At 37.5% G+C, this 21,721-nt stretch overlaps 1 protein-coding gene across 5 annotated transcripts in view; it reads right to left on the bottom strand.

The window, feature by feature from the left end:
- The window catches only part of SLC9A9 (solute carrier family 9 member A9), a 674,266-nt gene that overhangs the window by 496,436 nt on the left and 156,109 nt on the right, over positions 1-21,721 (bottom strand). For 3 of the 5 annotated variants that reach the window (XM_021071131.1, XM_021071130.1, XM_021071129.1), the window contains 3 exons: positions 15,092-15,142; positions 1,696-1,773; positions 104-180 (listed from right to left, as the gene is read on the bottom strand). In XM_021071131.1, the coding sequence (XP_020926790.1) occupies positions 104-180; positions 1,696-1,773; positions 15,092-15,142 (206 nt within the window). The remainder of the gene's footprint in view (positions 1-103; positions 181-1,695; positions 1,774-15,091; positions 15,143-21,721) is intronic. The other 2 variants (XM_021071133.1, XM_021071132.1) reach the window with 1 other exon arrangement.

Consider the following 21,721-nt stretch of genomic DNA (forward strand, 5'->3'; position numbering starts at 1 on the left):
TTCACCCAGTCAGTGTGAGTCCAGGAAATGTGCGATGTGCGATTCCTCCCACAGATCACTGGACCCACAGCCTTCTGGAACTTGAGCTCCGAATGTCACTTACCCTATGATGATACAGGAGATGGCAGTTCCCAAGAAGGCATATGTTAAAATAGATCCTAAATTTTGAAAAAAGTGTCTCTGGGGAGAAAAAAATTTATATTTCATATCAGCATTTTTTTTTCTCAGTGTAAGAAGAAGTAAAAAATAAATGTATGAGTTTTCATAGCCCGACCTTTCCTCACTGTTTAGGCAAACTTGATTTTTGACATTTCAGTTCCTGGCCTTATTATACAAATAATGTTTATCTGATTTATACTGCAAAGCATAGAGGTTTCCAAGAATAGGGGGAAAAATACATCTGGAAGGTGAATTGGTAAGATTAGAGAAACTACTTCCAGAACTGGCTGGACCTGAGGACAGAGGGAAGGGTTGGGGCAATGGCCATGCAGGACTCTGAAATGATTCAAGGAAAACAGGGTTTTTTTTAAAAAAAGTTTTGTTGCCACTGGAACTTCTTTACCACTTTAAAAATACTATACTTAAAGACTTCAATTGCCTTTTGACTTTTATTGGATTGCTGATTTATATTTGTTCTGAATGTGATGAAGCAAAACCTTAATCACCTACAACAGTTTATTTTAATGAATCACACAAAATGACACTAGGCTTTGGATGAGGAAGGATGACAGGAATAAATCCAGCCTTCTAAATTGTCGAATGCTTGCCTAGGAAAACTCCCTTTTAGTTCTCTAAGTTGGATCTGAGTAGCCAGAACTGACAGCAAGAGGGAGCCTAGAGTACACAAGAAAAATCAGATCTGTGCTAAACAAGCCAGGACTGCTGGAGCCCACAAGCCAAAGGGAGGAGAGCCCCAGGAACCTCTGGAGTTGGGGAGTGAAAAGCAGCTGCACTACCTCTGTATCTCGAAACTCATTTAGGCCAGAGCCTCACTCTGCAGCAATGGGGATGCTAGCACTTAAATCATGATGCAAATTACTAATTTAGGAAATGTGCACATTCAGGCTGCACCTAAGCAATGCCAGGCAAGTACATAGACACTGCAAAACTGGACTTTCTCTCTGTGAGAATCAACAGCTGAATGTTAGGAAAGTACTTCTGAATTTTCTCCCCAATGGATAAACTCAATATTAATTAACAACTCTTTGGTTACAATCATCTAGAATAATATTGCCCCAAAGAAATATAAATCATTTAAAAAATTGTAGTAGCCACATTAAAATAAGTTTTAAAAAGCAAAATGAATTTTGATAATATATGTCTTATTTAACCCAATATATGCAAAACATTATCATTTCTACATGAAATCAATCTAAAACATTATTGAAATATTTTACATTCTTTTTTGACACTGAATCTGTGAAATCCAGTGCATATTGTACATTTAAAGCACATCTTCATTTCAGACTAGCCACATTTCAAGAGCTTAAGAGTTGCATGTGGCTCTTGGTCAGTATATTGGTCAGAGCAGGTTTAGAAGAATGCTAAGCATGTCTAATTTGAGTCTGTATCACAAAATCTAAGATAATGATATTCTTACCAAATAAGTAAATGTACAAAATAACTGGCTTTTTTCAACAGTGCTGGCAAAATTCTCTACTTAATGATAGAAGAAAGTGATCACTCCACAGTTACCTTCTTTAGGCTGTATCCTGCATGAAATATAATTGGTGGCAGTAAAACATTGAAGAAGATTTCTGGGTCAAATGTCATCTGCCAGAAAAGACAAAAGTGTAAGTTAGGAAGCTATTCCTTTGCGCTCTTAAAAACAGGTTTTAAAGAGTTATAGTCATCTTTGCTAAGGTGGATGAGGCATATTAACATGCTATTAAATTATCAGAGATGAAAAATAAGAGAAAATGCAAGCTTAGAAATTCATAATTTAACTGTAAAGTAGTATTTTAATTGTAAAACTTATACTCCAATTCTGTAGCTAATAAGAACAACAAAAAAACCTCAGCAAAACCTCTCTAGGCAAAGAAAACTCTTTCCTTTTTTTTTGATTAGTCATCCTTCATATTTTAAATGTTCTTATTCATTTTTTTCTCTGGTCAAGGGGATTGGTAGTGTTCAAAAATTGTAGCTTCTGACAAGGATTTATTTAAAGTTTTCCCAAACAAAACATTTTTAGAAATTTAGTCTTAGTTTTACCTGCTTTATCCCATTCTAAAGTTCAATATATTTTCCAGACTCTGGAAAAACACGTTTGAAAGTGAAAGTGGATTTTTCTAGTATTTGCCTATTGGCTTTTCCTTAAATGTTTAAATAAACTTGGCAAAAAATTTCTTAGTGTGAAGTACAATGAAATGAGATGTAGATATTCTTACATCCCGTATCTGCTATTTGCTGGGTAGTCTAAAAATGAAAGCTCTTTTCATTTTTAAAACCTTCTCTAGACACATTTTCTTCTTCCCAATTTCTCTTTCTCTCCCCACCCTCACCCCCACACCACCATTCATTTTACCTCTTAAGCCTTCTTGCCATTACAGTACTCATCAAAATCTTTCAGATGTATGGGTTTCACAACTGTAGTTTCAAATTTCCTCCCCTTTTTTGCCTGGATTCCTACTCATATCTGAACCTGGAGCTCAAAAAGATACTCCTCACTGAAACACACTTTGATTTCTGCAGTCAAAACTGACCATTCTTTCTTCTACGTTTTTTCATCACTTCATACTCTGCCTTACAGCATGTTTCATAACGATTATGGTTTTAACGATTATTGGTTTGTTTTAAACGATTATTGGTTTGTTTGACTATTTTCCCTATTAAAATTGGGAACCTATCAAGGATCAATCACAATGATGCCTTAGTCAATTCCATATTGCTTTCATCCCTCCTGGTGCTAGCCCACTGCTCAATATATATATATATATATATTTTCTAAACTGGAAAAAAAAAGTAATTGCCTTCGAGAGTCAAATCTATTAAAATGGAATGAATTATATATATCTAATAACCTTACACATCACAAGGAAGAATTACTTAAGTAAAAATTAGAAAAGGCTTTCTTGACTCCATTTTTTCACTTTGGACCTAATTGAGCAGTTAAGTAGGAGTCACCTGACTCAGCTGGGTGCCCCCTTATAAACCTGGTTATTTGCTCATTGATGCTACAACATCTTATACCAGCAAGCATTCAGCTAGATCAGCTTGGCCCATTCATAGCTCTCTGTGCCTTCATTTCTTCATCTTTAAAATAAATATAAATCCTATAAAACTGAATTGTGATGATCATTGTACAAATATAAATGTAATAAATTCATTGAGTAATAAAAAATAAAATAAAATAAATGTAATAATCTGATACCTAATTCTAAGGTGGTTATAAAAATTCAATGAATTAATACTTGTAAAGCCCTTTCAGCATTGCCTAACACCTAGTAACCACTTTTAAGTATTTATTATTAAAGAAAATAAAATGTCTGACTAAAAATTTCTAGTTGAAGAAATTGTCCTGCTGTCAGGAACTTTTGAAGGTTACAACTGTGTAACATTTGAGCAAAGGTGTTACTTTTTCTTCTAAGTTTACTCTTTTTTCTAAGATTATCTGAAACACCATATTTGATCTATTTTTCTGAGGCCTCTTTGAGAGTATATCAGTTACATATTTGAAAGTTTTTAGCAAGGAGATATATTGCTGAGTTCTGGAGGAGCAAAGTAATGCAGCTGTGATCATCAGGAAGAGAATTACAGTGGCACATCTTGGACAGAAGATCCCTTGCCTCGGCAGTTTTTCTGTAAAAATCAGGTTAATCACTCAACCAGAACATTCCAATAATCAGAATGCCCTATCCCCTGCATGTAGGTTAACTAATGTGCTATTGAATTATATTTTCTGGAGCAGGCAGATGAAACTGGCAGACTGAGAATGGCATGCAGCGTACGAGGATTTATCTGTATATACAAAACAGATTTGTGTTCCTTTCAGACTTGCTATAAGCTTAGGAACTGCTAAATCAGAGTTCTGGGAGTAACTCCAAACCCAGACAATTTCTCAGAAATCGCTGGATCAGCCTCTGCACCAACCTCCAGATGGTGGTTCTACATGTCATTCTCCTCAGACTCTGTGTTCAAATCACAGCTTTGAAGATGAGACTGTTTTTTAAGGCCCTAATAATTAAAATTTTTCATTACAGTATGGGGGGGGAATCTAAGACAGATGTGAAAGGGAAGAGCAGAAAGTTAAAAATATTTCAGCTCAATACATTAGTCTTAAGATACAATCTTATGGACCAGCCCTGTCTAATAGAACTTTCTGTGATGATGGAAATGTTCTATTACTATACTGCCCAATGCAGCAGCCACAAGCCACATGAGCTACAGAGCAGTTGGATTTTAGGCTACTGGAACTGAGGGGCTAAGATTTTTACTTTCCGTGGCTAGTAATATTGGTCACGTATTTATAAAGAGTTAATAGAATTTAAAAATTAAAACCACTCAGTTTCTAGATGGTCTATCATCCTATATAAAGAATGGCTTCTTTGGAGCAACAGATCTGAGACTCTGAGATGGGAGAATTAAGGATGCTTTATGAAAGCTGAGTTTTTTTGTTTTTTGTTTTTTTCCTTTGGCCATGGCTATAGTGGAAGTTCCTGGGCTAGGGATTGAACCCATGCCACAGCAGCAACCCAAGCCAGACAATACCAGATCTTTAACCCACTGCACCACAAGGGAACTTCTGAAAGCTGAGAGAGTTTTACTTATGCATTTTTTTGGAATTAAAAAAAATTTATTATAGTTGATTTACAATGTTCTGTCAATTTCTGCTGTACAGAAAAGTGACTCATTTGTATATATATATAGTACATTCTTTTTCTCACATATAACCTCCATCATGTTCCATCGCAAGTGATTATATATAGTTCCCTGTGCTATACAGCAGGATCTCACTGCTTATCCGTTTCAAATACAGTAGTTTACATCTACTAACCTCACACTCCAAGTCCATCCCACTCCCTTCCCCTCCCCTTGGCAACCACAAGTCTGTTCTCCATGTCCATGAGTTTGTTTCTTTTCTGTATATAGGTTCATTTGTGCCATATATTAGATTCCGTATGTAAGTGATATCATATAGCATTTATCTTATTTATTTTATTTTTATTATAGTCGATTTACAATGTTGTGCCAATTTCTGCTACACAGAAAAGTGACCAAGTCATTCATATATATGTATACATATGTGTTTGTGTGTGTGTATTCCCTTTCTTACATTATCTTCCACCATGGTCTATCCCAAGAGAACGATTTTTAAATATTGGGGTTCAAGTATTAAAATACCAGGTAATAAGAGATAGAAAAATACTAATATGTTCAACTATCAAAGACACAGAGTAGTTTTTTCTATTTTCTCATAATATGCATTATGCATAAGTACTTGGATAGGAAGAGCCAGACATATATTCATAGAGGCAGTCAACTTGAAAACTTTCAAGAGTAGAAGGGAAAGATTCCAAGTTTAATTTTAAAGTTCATGAGAAGGTTATAAATACAAGATTCTGTTTGGGCCTGAGTATTAATGCATCTAGCAACTCAATATGAATTATCTGGGAAGAAACATCAGTGTTCTATGCAACCACTAAATAAATAAGCACTAAAATAACAACTTGAATAGGGGACTATGATTTATGTGGCATATTACTTCCAAAGAGGTCTTTTTAAAACATTGTTTCATCACCTCCGGCAACATTCCTGAGTGGTAGCTGGCAAATGCAATTACCCCCAATTTTCAGATACAGAAGAAGAAATGAATGGGCATGCCCAGTATCAATCACTGTGACAGAGCTATCATTGGGAATTGGGTGTATAAGCATGGGTAAACTGAAGGTGTGCTTTTCAAGGGAATACCAGACTGACACAACTACTTAAAGCAAGATTGAAAAGTGTTTAAGAGAAGCTGGGACTTCAGAAGTAGGTTTTCATTATTTTGGCAATCCCAGATTTCTCTGGAAAAGTAAAAATGGTTAACACAATGTGTTCACTCATCTTCAATGCTTTGTTCATTAGAAATGTAACAAGCTTCTTCTCTGCTGCAAACTTCTTGAAGATATATGATAGACGGACTGAACCCATGAAGGTCATAGTCAAAGGAAGGAAAGACACTGTGCAGTTTCAGTATGAGGCATGGGGCTGAACTGTAATTCAGAGTTCTTTAGGACAGAGACCTCACTCTAGGCTTGCTGACCCTGCAGGGAGACTTGATACCGAAGCAGAATATGAGCTGGGTTTTGAAGGATATAGGAGCTCGTCTATGGGCACTAATATAAAGAACCACGTGTAATATAAAGAACCCCAATATTTATAAAGAGGAGGCCAGGATTTTTAAAGCAGAGGAAACTAGTAGCTTCCTGGAATTTCAGTTACACTTGATAGCAAGTAAAGTAATCTGAAATATTTAAAAAATTTTTTAAATTCAGATAAATTAAAAAGTGAAATTCAAAATCTTAATGCATTTTTAATATAAGTCGGAGACTTCAAAGAAAACTTAGCTATCTCGAGACAGGCAGCTTTGGGATGTATCTAGAGTCAGCTCAAGGGCATGTGCTTCCTTTCCTCTGCCCTAAGTCATGCTTTGATGTGAGAAGCACTAGAGAGGGAGAAATAAGAATGTAAATTCAAAATATCTGATGAAATATACCACCTAGTAATTAGATGGTCTTAGTTCATTAACTTGATCTCCTTGAGCCATAGTCTCCTTATTTGTAAAATGGACCTGCTTTCTAGAGTTACTTTTGAGGATGATATATGTAATAATAGATATAAATGGTTGTACTTGGTACCCAATTTTGATTGTTTCTTAAAAAGTGCTCACTGACCTGAATCTAAATGAAAGAAACTGTTGAAATAATGGAGCAAGGATTGGAGGCACAAGGCACACTTGGAGAACAGAAGCAGACAATGAACACCGCCTAAGGAATGGAGGAGGAGGTTAAGATCTGGCATATGGATACTACCCAGACTACGAACCTCTCTCTGACCAAGAGGAAATGAATTGAAATTGCATTTATTCAAACATAGAGAAAAGAAGAGATATTTCACATAGCAGGATTAAACAATAAAATGGCTATTGGGAATATAAATTTATATAACCTTTTAGTAGGATAATTTAGCAATCAAATATCCATACCATTTGATGCAGCAATACCTCATCTGAGAATCTTTCCTACAGATATACTTGCACATGTGTGGAATCACTTAAGGACAAGAGCATTCATTACAGATGAATGAAAGGGAAAAAGAGAAAGCAATGAGGATCACTGAAACATGGACTAAATAAATCATGGTATTAATAAATCCTGGGGATGTCCCGCTGTGGCACACTGGGTTAAGAAACTGACTGTAGCAGCCCAGGCCACTACAGAGGTTCAGGTTCGATTCCTGGCCCAGCACAGTAGGTTAAAGAATCCAGTGTTGCTACAGCTGTAGTGTAGGTAGCAGTTGAGGCTCGGATTCAATTCCCTGGCCTGGGAACTTCCATATGCTATGGGTATAGCCATTAAAAAATGGAATAAAATAGTAAAGTAAAATAAAATAAAAAATTACTGGTATCATGGTTAAATAAATAATGATATACAGCTGACCCTTGACCAAGGTAGGGGTTGGGGTGTCCAACCCCCATGCAGTCAAATATTCGCATACAACTAGTCGTACCTCTGTACATAAGGCTCTTGCCTTTCTGCAGTTCTTCCTTATCCATGGCTCTTCATCCAAGGATTCAAGCAACTGTGGATCATATACTACTGCAGATTTGCTACTGAAAAATATCTGCATATAAATGGACTCACTCAGCTCAAACCTGTGTTGTTCAACAGTCAATTGCAACCCGTAAAACTGAATACTATGCCACTATTAGAAAGGCTGAAGAAACTGTCTATGAACTGATATGGCTGATTTCTAAAATTTATTTTCTAGCTAAAAGAGCAAGGTATAAAACAACCTGTCTAGCATGTGTAACAAAAATTGCTATGGGCTCACCACACCCCATTTCCCTTTTGTCCTGGCCAGATACCTATACTACATTTCCTGTAGTCATGTGAGTGAGGCCATATGACAAAGATCTGGCCAGTTGAATATGGATCAAAGTAATATAGATAATTTCCAAGCCTGGTCCCTAAAAATCCCCTAGCTCTTTCACATACTCTATCTTTCTGCCATTTTAGCTCATGTAGAACATCTGGCAGATGTCCCAAATACTAGGGACTGGCAGAGCCACTAGATTAAAGGAAGCTGGGAATGATTAATGGTCCTTGGAGAAGACTGCAGTGCTCCCGTCATTGGCCAAAAGGCCTCACTGGATTGAACATGAGCAAGAAATAAACTTATATTATGTTAAGTCATTGAGATTTGGGGTGAATTTGTTAATGTATTTGGCCTATTCCATGATTTGTGTAAAAAAAGGTGGGCATGTAGAATATTTACCTACATATTATTTATATGTGTGTGTGTGTATATATATATATATAATTGTATATTGTGTATTCTATATGCATGTGTATGTGTGTGTATACATATACACGTGTGTGTGTGTGTGTGTGTGTGTGTGTGTGTGTGTGTGTATGTGTGTGTACCACTATCAGTTGCCTCTGGGGAGGCCAGGGAGGAGAACTTAGTGGCAGTAAGTGTGGGGACTGGAAGGATTTCCTGTATGTACTTAGTGAGGGATGACTTTCTTTGCCCTGGCTTCATAGCTATAGGTACAGAGGTGACTGCTACTTTGAATGGTGCATCCCAGCATTTTTGCCATCATGAAACACACACGGAAAATATACTGGATCAGTGAGGTAAAGTGGGGGCGAGAGTATTAGTCTTCTGATGAGACTATTCAGTGCTCAAAGGATGAGACTAGAACTCTGACCATCCTCAGCTGAGGATGAAGAGATTGATAACTCACAGCACACCTGTAACCCATCAGCACACCAGCTGGGGAGTCCTGTATAGGATTTCACTATGACTAAAAATAATGCAATAGGTATTCTTGTACTTAAGCCTTTGCATACTTATGCAAATTTCTCTAGAAATGGAAAATACCTAGACATAGAACTGCTGGATGATAAGGCCTAGGAATCTTCAACTTTAGCAGGTATTGCCTTTCAAGTGATTACATCAGTTTATACTCCAAGGAGAGTATAGGAATATTTCCCCACATTCTAGCCAACACTCAGTACTGACAATTTCAAATGGATAAGTATGAACTGATACTACATTATTGGGTTATTTTTTGTATTTCTCATTACCAATGAAATACGCATATATTCCTTGTTTACTGGCCTTTAGTGATATCGCTCTACTGAGTTTTTGGATCACTTCTTTTACCCAGCATGGCTTTTTCTTATTTATTAGCTCTTCATACAATCTGGCTACTATTCTGTTTTAGTTACTTACAATTCAAATATATTCTTCCATTCTCCGACCTCTTTAAACTTTTTAATGTTGTCCTTTAACTTTATCAATGGTGTCTTTTTCATGCAATTTTTAAAATTTTAATGTTGTAAAATTTAATCCATTTTCACTTTGATTCAGCACTTGGTAATTTCTTTAAAAAAAAAGTCTTCCCCATCCTGATGTTGTATATTTTCTCATAAAGTTTTATAAAGTTTTATAATTGGTTGTTTACCTTAAATTTCTAAAAGCCTGAGGGAAGCTTTAGGTTATAACAATGAATAAAATTACAAAGTTTTAGAGACCATCTGATTTAAACCACATAAAAAAATAAGTAAAATATTTGTAAATATATTTATTTATAATAATATATAATAATCATAAATTATCATTGAGAAATTGTGAGACTACTATACCACAAAACTATGGTGACGTTTCAAGCAATTAAAATTCCAGAAGTCAGACATATACTATTGTGATCCTTAATATATACAAAAATGACAGATATAAACACTGGTATTTCATTGGAGATAGGTGATGTCTACAAACCCATGCAAACTTAAGTAGAGAACTGCGAACAAAAGATTTATGTAATTATAAATATTTAGCGTGGTAGAATGGAGTTGTGCAAATAACACTGAACTCAGAGTCAGTAGACCTGGTCCTAAGACCAGTTCTGCCACAGGTCAATATTGACCAAGTCACATAAACTTTCAGAGCCTCAGTTTCCAACTCTGAAACATGGGGGCAATATCTGTTCGCCTCATGGAATAATGGCAAGATTAAGTGGAAATAATAACTATCTTGGAAAAGGGAATGTACAGTCATTATAGCTTAAGGCTGGAGTTCAGGGTCTGTCTTCACTTATAGACTGGTACTATTACCTATTATAATTAATCATAACAATAATTAATAATAAAAATAACTGACATTTCCATAAGGTTGTTACAGTTTTAAAAGTGTCTTCATACATAGACTTGTTTTTCTTCACAACAACTCTTTGAGATAAGTATTGTGAACATCCCAATTTTACAATGGTGGAACAAAGGGTCAGAGAGTTACAGGAGCTTTGCAAAGTCACATAACTTATAAGCAGCAAGATTTAGACTTAAGCCCTAGCTTCTAATTGTGAGTCCATTGCTTTGTTGATAACAATATAATAAAACTAAGAGTTAATATACCTTAAGCACTTACTGTGAGCCACCAAGACTGTTCTAAATGCTTTACATGTATTTTCTCATTTGCAACTCACAATGACCCTACAATTTAGTTAGGAATATTCCATTTTGCAAATGGGAAAATTGAAGCATAGGGAAATTCATTATCTCATGAACATCACACAGCTGGTAAGCAGCATTTGAACCAATAATATGGTGCCAGGGACTGCCTTCTTAACTAAAATATTCCATCTGCTATTCACCAATGGGTTCAGTTTACTCACTCCACTGTTGGATGTGTCCTGATTAGCTACAAATACATAAAGACCACTTAGGTTTTCCAGATGATTGACATAGCACCTAGACACTGACGGCCAGAGAATCTCTTATGTTTCTGCATAAGATTCTTTGACACGTGGATTTACCTCTGTTAACTTTGCGACCCTTTACTGAGGTAAAAATACCCTGGTTTGACCAGAACAGTCCCAGATAATACCTGTTTTCCTGTTTACCTTTCCTAGTTATCATGCTCCCTTTCACTCTCAAGAGTTCCAGTTTGGAGTTCCCATCGTGGCACAGTGGTTAATGAATCTAACTAGGAACCATGAGGTTGCAGGTTCAACTCCTGGCCTCATTCAGTGGGTTAAGGATCTGGCATTTCCATGAGCTACAGTATAGGTCACAGAAGTGGCTCGGATCCCACGTTGCTGTGGCTCTGGCGTAGGCCAGTGGCTACAGCTCCAATTCGACCACTAGCCTGGGAACCTCCATATGCCACAGGAGCAGCCCTAGAAAAGGCAAAAAGACAAAAAGAAAAAAAAAAAAAAGAGTTCCAGTTTGAAAATCAAATAATATGGTTTCCTACTCCTTGACCCTAGACATCCAGCCTCCTGGACTTTTAACTGCCCACACATAACTTGGGCTGGCTGTGCTCCCCTGTGGGCCTGCCCTTTGCTGTGTGGCTTGTCTACCTCTCCTTACCCCTATTAGCTGTGGTATTAACATGATAGGGGGATTTCCTGGCTTGTTATGATCAGGGGAAGAGAAAATAACCCGTGGATGTAAAAAGCCTGGTCCTCCATTTCATCAAGAGTATTCATTCCTCAGTACCCAGTTGAGAATTGCAAAAGGAAACACATCCAACACAACTGAAAACCTGGGCATCAAAAGTGGTTTTCCCACTCCAAAGAAGATATACAGATGGCCAACAAGCACATGAAAGAATGTTCAACATCACTAATTATTAGAGAAATGCAAATCAAAACTGCTATGAAGTTACCACCTCACACCTGTTAGAATGGCCCTCATTAAAAAGTCAACAAAGAAAAAATGCTGGAGGGGGTGTGGAAAAAAGGGTACCCTCCTCCACTGTTGGTGGGAATGTAAATTGGTACAACCACCATGCAAAACAATATAGAGGTACCTCAGATAACTATATATAGAACTACCATACACCCCAGCAATCCCACTCTTGGGTATATATCTGGAAAAAAACTTTCCTTGAAAAAGATACATGCACTCACATGTTCATTTCAGCACTATTCACAATAGCCAAGACTTGGAAACAACCTAAATGTCCATTGACAGATGAATGGATTAAGAAGATGTGGTACATATACACAATGGAATACTGCTCGGCCATAAAAAGAACAAAATAATGCCATTTGCAGCAACATGGATGGAACTTGAGACTCTCATACTAAGTCAGAAAAAGACAAATACCTTATGATATCACTTATATCTGGAATCCAATATATGGCACAAATGAACTTTCCACAGAAAAGAAACTCATGGACTTGGAGAACAGACTTGTGGTTGCCAAGGGGAGGAGGAGGGAGTGGGATGGACTGGGAGTTTGGGGTTAAAAGATGCAAACTATTACATTTGGAATGGATAAGCAATGAGATCCTGCTGTATAGCAAAGGGAACTATATCTAGTCACTTATGATGGCATATGATGGAGGGTAATGTGAGAAAAATAATGTGTGTATATATACATTTGTATATACATGTATGACTGGGTCACTTTGCTGTACAGCAGAAATTGACAGAACACTGTAAACCAACTATAACGGACAATAAAAATCATTACAAAATTTTTTTTAAAAAGAGTAGTTTTCCCCTCAATCTGGAATTGATCTTAATCTTGGCCAATCTTTACAGTATAGGCAAAAGAAACTGTGCTTTCCAGACCTCAGAATATACAGGAGCATCACAATCCCCCAGAGTTTCTTTTTTGCCTTACAATTTTTCTGAATTTGCGTGCAGCTTCCCCATCACAAGACCTCACCAGGGAGCAACTGGCCTGGGGAAGCTGGATAGGGAAGGGCTGAGTCAGCAAGGACCACAGGCACAGCAGGAATGCTTGAGGGGATTTGGGGGAAGTGGAGGGAGGTGCTGAAATCAGCAGAAAATAGATGCCAAACAGCTTGATTTAAAATTAAAATGATGTGTTTTTCAAACAGAGCATTCACCTTAAAAATGATGTATTAAAAAACAACAACAAACTTCCCCCAACATGCCCACCTCAAACTTTGTCCCAAAGAGGAAATCCATGCTTGCCAAGGGCAGATGTTAAGGAAGTACAGTAATATTTACACTAATCATAACATTTTCTCATTTATTTTACATTGATCTCAGTTTTATAGATTAAAAAATATATATATGAGAAGTTAACTTCTCCAAGGTCTCAATGCTAGAAGTGGCAGAGATATGTTTCAGCCCAAGTATTAACTGCAAAACTGCAATAGACTGAATACTCGTTTTCCTCAAAACTCTTATGTTGAAATCTAACCACCTCCTTGGTACAAGGAGGTGAGGCCTTTGGGAGATGATTATGTCATGAGAGAAGAATCCTCATAAATGGGATTAGTGCCCTTATAAAAGAAAACTGAGAGAGCTCTCTCATTGTTTCCACCACCTAAGGACATATAGCAGGAAGACAGGCAATTATGAATCAGGAAGTTAGTTCTTACCAGACATCAAATATGTTGGTGCCTTAATCCTGGGCTTTCCAGCCTCTAAAACTTAATAAAAGTTTTTTGTTTAAGTTACCCAGGCTAAGGTATTTTTGTTATAGCTTCCCAACAGCACTAAGACAAAACTCACACATTTCTCTATATCACCTTAGAGGCAGTCAGTTCAAATTGAAGATATGAAGATCTAACAGTAGAATTTTAAGATAATCATCATGTGGGAAAGAACTTTCCTGTGAGATGAAAAGTGAGATGTGTGGATATTTCCAGTTCTCCTAAAAGTGCAATGATATAAGCATATATTCAGTAGTGTACTGGTAAATTATCTCTCTGGAGGCAAAAAAAAAAGCCCACAAACCCCATCTGCAGCATTTGACAATTTCTGTGATCTAAATACTCCTATCATGGCCCATTTCAAGCTGCTAATGTTTTAGCAGCTGGCTTGCAAAAATGCCTGGATATTTAATTAATAATCAGCTCTCAGAGCGGGACAAGCTGCTCTAGCGCTCCACTGTGTTATTTACTCCAACTATGTGTTAATCCATCATTTGAGTACTCCTCTTGATCATACAACCTATATAAAGCTCCCAGATTATGGAGGGTATAGAAGACCAGAATATAACCCCCTAAAATACACCTTTGGAGCATAATAATTATTTTGAGTTGATTATTTTGAGAAACGGCAGGCAGAGGAGAAGCTCTGAAAACAGGCAAGAAGTTACCTATTTACATTAAGGAAACCTCCGTTTGTAAAAATGTCTCCTACTTGGTACCAGAAGAGAAGGATAATTCTAAATCAGAAGAAACTTATCAATAAAAAAGGCACAGACTTAAATCTGCACAACAACCTTACCCTTGTTTATTAGACATTTCCTGGTCACCTTCTTAAAACTTGTCTCCCCAACACACTTTTCTTTGTTTTAGCAGAAGATGGTATTGAAGACTGAAATCTAAGCCATCTCTTTGGGTTACTCATTCCCTAGATTTCTCTAGGGAAATAAACATGTTAATAAAGTTGTTTGTTTTCCTCTTATTAATCTGTCTTTTGTTACAGATGTCCTAGCCAAAAACATGGACAGGTAGAAAGAAAGCCTTTTCCTCCCATGCAAGAGTCGATGTGTTGGATACTAGGATTCCCCTTCAATGAAGGCGTCACTATCTCTGCTGCCTGGAATGCCGTCAGCTCCTTCAGAGACTGCCAAGACCAAAAAGAGCCACCTCACCCCAAGCCACGCCCTTTCCAGAGTGGTGCACATCCAAACACAGAATGATTTGGTATGTTAGAGTCCAGGCCATCTCAGTCCACCTGGGGGGGATGACTCTAGGGCCATTCTAACTCCAAGGAGTTAGACAAAATTGTTGGGCCTGCATCACAGCTTAACTTCTCCCCTGGCCCACTCAGGCTTCCTGCCTCTCCCATTCATAAGGTGTTGCTCTCCAGGGCACTTAACCATTCTAATCACTAAACTCCATCTCTGAGTCCTCTAGAACCCAACAGTCAGAAAGAACAGTGAAGAGTACCTGAGTTTGCAGAATATTCTTGATCCACACACCCCAACCTGAGGCAGAACTCTGTAAAGCAGACCATATCCAGTTAGTCTTAACATTAGAACTGGATCTGAGAGGAGCATCTGGGAGACCTCTACCTCAAGACAAGCTTAAACGGCATCAGAGACAAGCCAGCTAAATGCAGAGCTTCCTTAAGGTTCCCACCCCTTCTGATTGTTCCCACCCCTCCTGTGCCACTAATGCATATCCCACCTTCAAGCTCTAGAAGCTACTAATGAGGAGCCTCTTAATGACCTTAAGGAAGAACCAGGAAATGCAGTTTGATGGAACCTTACATAACTACTCTCTGGGGACTAGCATGATAAATGTGCACTCTTGCACGGTTTAATATTTTAGAAGGAACAAAGCAAAAGGGAAAGGAATTGAAAGATCTATTTTAGGTTTTATCAACTCAAAGTCTGATAAGAAATCTTTCTCCCTCCCTTCTTTTCTCCCTCTCTGTTTGTCTCTCCTGTGCTTAGCCTCCTTTTTCCCTCTTCCTCTATCCTTACTGGATTATTTGTAAATGAGACCACCAGCAAGTCAACCCTCTGAGTAGCAAAAACAAACAAACAAAGCCAAAACAACAGCTAAAAACCATCACAGGAGTTCCCATCATGGTTCAGCAGTAAGGAATGACATTAGGATCCATGAGGATGTGGGTTCAATCCTGGCCTTAGGATCCATGAGGATGTGGGTTCAATGCCTGGCCTCACTCAGTGGGTTAAGGATCTGGGGTTGCTGTGAGCTGTGGTGTAGTTCACAGACACTGCTCATATCTGGGGTTGCTATGAGCTGTGGTGTAGTTCACAGACACTGCTCAGATCTGGCATTGCTGTGGCTGTAGTATAGCTGGCAGCTGTAGCTCTGATTTGACCCCTAGCTTGGAAACTTCCATATGCCACAGGTGTGGTTGTATAAAAAAAAAAAAAATCACAGAGCCCTGGTATTTCACTTGGAGGAAAAATCTTTGATATATGCTTGGGTATAAAATGGCCAGCAACTAAGACAGGACAGAGCCGCAGTGAGAAGTAGAACTGACAAGTGGAGAATGATACTTCATTGTATCATCTATTCACCTGCCAGAGTCCACAGAGTATCAGCCATGGGCCAAGCATCCTGCTGTGAGCTGAAAATACAAGATGACCACAGACAGACCTGGTCCTCCTGGGGGCTATAGTCTAATGAGAAGATGGACATTAATCCAACACCACAGATAGAAATATTAACTTACAATTCAGCTAAGATACAGTGGGAGAACACCAGCTGGAGCTCTGAGACTACAGAACTAGATACTGAAGTATAGCAGTATGGGGTCACTTGGGGTGGGGCTGAATGTTCCTACAAAGCTAACAGCCACTCAGAACATCTTTATCTCAGTCAAAGAGCCTGTGTACATACTGGTACTGCTGAGACTCAGAATAAAGTAAGATTTCATGAAACAGCAGAATTTTTCAAGAAACATATCAAATATAGTTAAAATAAAAACAATAAAATATGAGCTATTCTATTGGTCTTTAAGTTTAGGTGTACACATATACATTAGGAAGTGAATGAGATGATCCACTTGGGTGTGCAAAGAACTTTTTATATTTTATTTTTATCTCATTCCTTTAAAATTCTACTTTGATGTTGCTTTACAATGTGCATAATACACTGATACAATAGTACCATATCTCATTCATAAATAAACAGGCATATATTAGGCACTATACTCAAGAATGTTTTACTGATGGAGTACATATCAAAGTATGGAAATCAGTATTTTAAAGTACTTAGCAGTTAGCTAGTGCTTAATAATAACAGTTAATATTTACTGAGGACTTATTACATGCCCTGGCATATTATTTCATTTAGTCCTCATAATACCTTTTGACATTGATACTAGTATTGCCCCATTTGACAAAACTAAGGCCCAAAAGTTAGGTCACATGCTGAAGATCACCCAGCAGGTTACAGATGGACCTGGAATTCAAACCCAGGTATTTTGATTGAACAGTAAAGCTCTAACCATAATGTTATGCTGCCTCATACATACCAGTTCTTACCACATACGGTGCTGATGTTTAAAAAATAATAGTTTGGGGGTTTTGGCTTTTTTTTTTTTTTGAAAAGTTACTTAGGAATACTTTGTTCTGAGATAACATGTAATACATACAAGACTTTAATAAATACAGAAAATAGTATCAAATAACAAGGTATGAATCATTTTTAAAGACTGGCCTCTCATGGAACATTTAAGCACGATCTTGAACTGAGTAGGAGAGTAAAGTGTGGAGAACAGCTTCAGAGCCCCCAGCTACCCAGTCCTCCCCAAAACAACTTTGAAAACCTGTCCTTTGATATCTAAGTGGATGGTTACTCAGCATCCAAAAATGCTAGCTCACGGTGTGCTCTGCCATGCTGGCTCCCATAGTTCCTAAAAATGGGTCTATGCTACTACCACTTTAAGTCCTTTATGAAATTAGGCAAATGGATGACCAATGGGATGGAACTAAGATGGTCCAAGACTAGGCAATAGTCAGGAGGAAGGGATGATTGGGAGATGGAAGACGTCTCAGTTGTTTCCCACCCTAGTGGTCTGGTGTATTTTCTTGGGCTTAAAGCCAGGAACCTAAGAAGCCATCCCTTTACTCCATAGCCACTCCCCTCTTATCAAATTTTGTCATTTAGAAAGAGCACCAATCCTGGGGCTCAACCTACTCATATATTTCCATATGACTCCTTTCCTTTTCCAACCAAGAGTGAGTGTGAGAGACATCAGTACAATCTGCCCTAATCACACGGCACTCCAAGAGACTATTGCCACCAACGGCTTTGGCATTATTTTGAGTAGCTAGGTTTTTAAGAAATAAAGTTAGACAGCTGCTTGGCATGCAATCCCTGCCACAAATAAATGTTCTGGTGGTCACTTTCCTTAGAACACGAGTCCTAAGTGATGATCTGTGAAGAAGAAAGGAAGTCACAAGAGTCTTTGAGTGCTGCATCCATAGTCCTGTCTCATAATGCCAAGTTTCATTTCAGGGGCAAGGACTTAACTGAAATTCCGCCAAACAGATCTGTCTAGGGTAATTCTTAATTCTGCATTTGGATGCTCCAAGTTACAATCAAGGTGTAGTTGAACAATCCTTGGTATCTGGACTGTGCATTTCGAAGGCAAGACTGCAAAAGTATCCAGGACACTAAGCAGAGCCTGCCAGTCTTTGGGCGTGATGTTCCTGTTATTTCTGCATTTTCTGCATTTTCACTGTCCATTCCAAGTTGGTGTCTCTCTTCTTCTCCTCCACCCTTCTCAACTACAACAAAAATAATTTTTTCAGGACTTTTTGTGTACACAAAATGATTTGGATATTGATGAAAAATATGGCAAAGATATGGCAAGGAAAAAAAATGACACCCAGAATGCAAAGGTATCTAATCTTAGTTTTGCCCTCTGCTTTGAAATTCTCTTCTTCCAGATCTCTACATGGCTCACTTCCAACTTCATTCAGATCTTGGCTTCAATTTCAGCCTCTTAAATGAGGCCTTCCCTGCAGACATATCTAAATTATTCTCTCTCCATCCTCTCATTTTGCTAACCTTTCTTCATAGCGTGTCTCCACCTGATATTGGATTATAAATGCTTCTGCTGAAAGGTGTACTGTCTATCTCTCCCCTAGAATCCAAGCTTCTTGAGAGCAGGACTTTGTTTTGTTCACTGCTGAACTTGCATCACCTAAGACAAATGCTTGGCCCAATAAATAAATATTTGTTGAATGACTACATGAATAAAGAAAATCTTTGTTGTTCAATGACTAATCAAAACCAAATAGAACTGATCATCAGGGAAATGCAAATCAAAACCACAAGGAAATAGGAGCTATCACCTCACACCTGTTAGAATGGCTATTACCAAAAAGACAAAAGATAACAACTGTTGGCCAGAATGTGGAAATAAAGGAACACTTGTTCACTGTTGGTGATGCAGCCATTATGGAAAACAGTATGGGGGTTTCTCAAAAAAATTAAAAACAGAACTACCACATGATCCATCAATCCCATTTCTGAGAATACATCCAAAGGAATTGAAATTAGGCTCTTGAAGTGACAGCCACATGCCCATGTTCACCATAGCATTATTCATAATAGCTGAGACATAGAAATAACCCCAGTGTCCACTGATGAATAACTGATTAAGAAAATATTGTATATAATAATAGAATATTATGCGGCCATAGAAAAGAAGGAAACCCTAGCATTTGCAACAACATGGATGGATCTTGAGGACATTATGTTAAGTGAAGTAAGACAGAGAAAGGCAAATACTGTATGATCTCATTTACCTGGAATCTAAACATAATGAACTCACAGAAACAGAAGACAGATTGGTGGTTACTAGAAGTGAGAGATGAGGGGTGGGAAAAATATTTGAAGGTAGTCAAAAGATACAAAGTTCCAGTTATAAGATAAATAAATCCTGGGGATATAACGTACAGCATGGTGACAATTATGTAAGAATTTAAAAGTTCTCATCACACAAAATTTGTGTTACATCACAAATAATAACATGAAGTAATGTATATTAACTAAACTTACTGTGATAATTATTTTGCATTTATATGTATACATACATAAAGTCATTATGTTATACACCTTAAACTAATACAATCTTATATGTTATTATCTCAATAAAACTGGAAAAAAATTTTAATGGAATGGAGTCTTCTGACATTTCTGAAATCATTTCTCAGGTCAATTTTCTGCAAAGAAAGTTGAACAAAGGTGGGAGAAAACAGATAAAACAAATTAAAAATGCTATGTTTCCTGATTCGCAACAGATCTTTTAACTAAGGTTTAGGATGAAAGTAGCTAAGTTTGTCCAAACAGCCTCATCCCATGCACTGCCAAGCTTGAGATTCCCTGGGACCACATGATGTGGAAGAGCCAAGACTTGTCATAACAGAGAAACATAAATCATGAATCTCTGTTCTCTGTAGAATGCAGAAATAATTGATAGTATCCTACAATTGTTTCTCCAAGCCCAAAGTGCTGATTTATTGTGATGCTTGCTCTGTTGTGCCTAGAGCAGTTTTAGAGATTTCTTTCCTGTCTTTTCTTTATCCTCAACCAAAGTGTCCCAGCATTAACTTGCACATATTTCATTTCATGATATAATGACTCTGGTCAAGCTATTTCTATTACCAGAAGAGCTTTGCCTTCTAGCCTCTACAGCCAGAATAATCAAGCAAAAATAAAGACTGGAAAGAACAGAAATAGTTTACAAGTAAATACCTGAAAATTAAGAGTCTGAACCACAGTCAAATCACAACTAGAAAAAGTTGAACAATGAGGAAAAATTAAGAAACTGATGTTTTAATGCTGCAAATACAAAACTATTTTTCAAAGTCTTATAGTTAGCTGTTGCTATAAGGACTTCCCTAAAATACCTCAAAAATATCCAATATTATCAGCACAATTGATAGTAGCTTCAGTGTGAAGCCCCAACTCCTTCATTGAAACAATAGACAGGACAGATTATTCAGCAGTATAACTCACTCCAAAATAACTTCCCTTCCCAAATGATAGTGTCACTTTTCACACAGGAAGTGAAGACTTAGCAAACTTTTTACTGGGTAGTTTCCTTTGACTTTTCATATTACATTCAAATAGTCAACAAATTATAGGAAGTGTAAATTTAAATGTGCTGACAACTTTTTGAAAAGCTACTGGATCTGCAAGACCTCTCCAGCCAAATGGCTTGCTGACCTTAGAATCTAACTCAATGTGGAAAAATATAATGTGTTGAATCAATGACAAATAAATTAATGATGAGATAGACTGATTCATTCATTCATCAGTTTTAAACTATACTTGTGAATTTCCACAACAAACTAGCTCCTTCTCTTAACTTCTAAGTTCCTCATTTCTGTCCTCCTGCTCTCTGTGAACCCACAAGACAGGGTAGCAAAATAAGCTCTTCTCTCTTTCTCCTCATGACCATTGATCCACTCTACAATGTCTTCCTTCCTGGCTTCTCTTCCTCTGCCCCTTAGTTACCATTCAAGCTCAGGTCTCATCTGTCTCCCTGCCTTCATTCTCTACCTTGTACACAGCAGCAGGCTTTGCTTTTGTCAACATTACACTCTTCCACTGACTGTAGAATGGGCATTACTCAGCCTGGCATTCAAGGGATTCTGTAACCAAGTTCTGCCCTTATCCCCAGCCCTATGTTTCATTGGTCTCCCATACTCCAACAAATTAGAAACATTTTCCTTTCTTGGAATATTATCTACCCCTTCTTCTACTTTCACATCGTGCTTTTCCCTCTGCTTGGAATAAGCCTCCCACCACCACACATTACATATATCACCACTAGAGTAAATCAATTATCCTGCTTTGAAACCTGTCCAATCACACTAACAAGAAATAATACTGTCCCCTCTGAATGTTTGTGGTGTTTACCCACTCCTTTGATGCATGTCTTGTGGTGTATGTATTCACATTCATTTATGAGTAAATTCCCTAGATTTACTAGTAAACTTCTTGAGATCATTCCTGATTTCAGAACTAAAATTGATGTAATTCAATTCATTTGTTTTGAAGGAATGAATGAATGAATGAGTG

The sequence above is a fragment of the Sus scrofa genome, chromosome 13 (assembly GCF_000003025.6).
Source record: "Sus scrofa isolate TJ Tabasco breed Duroc chromosome 13, Sscrofa11.1, whole genome shotgun sequence".
NCBI classification, from domain to species: Eukaryota; Metazoa; Chordata; class Mammalia; order Artiodactyla; family Suidae; genus Sus; species Sus scrofa.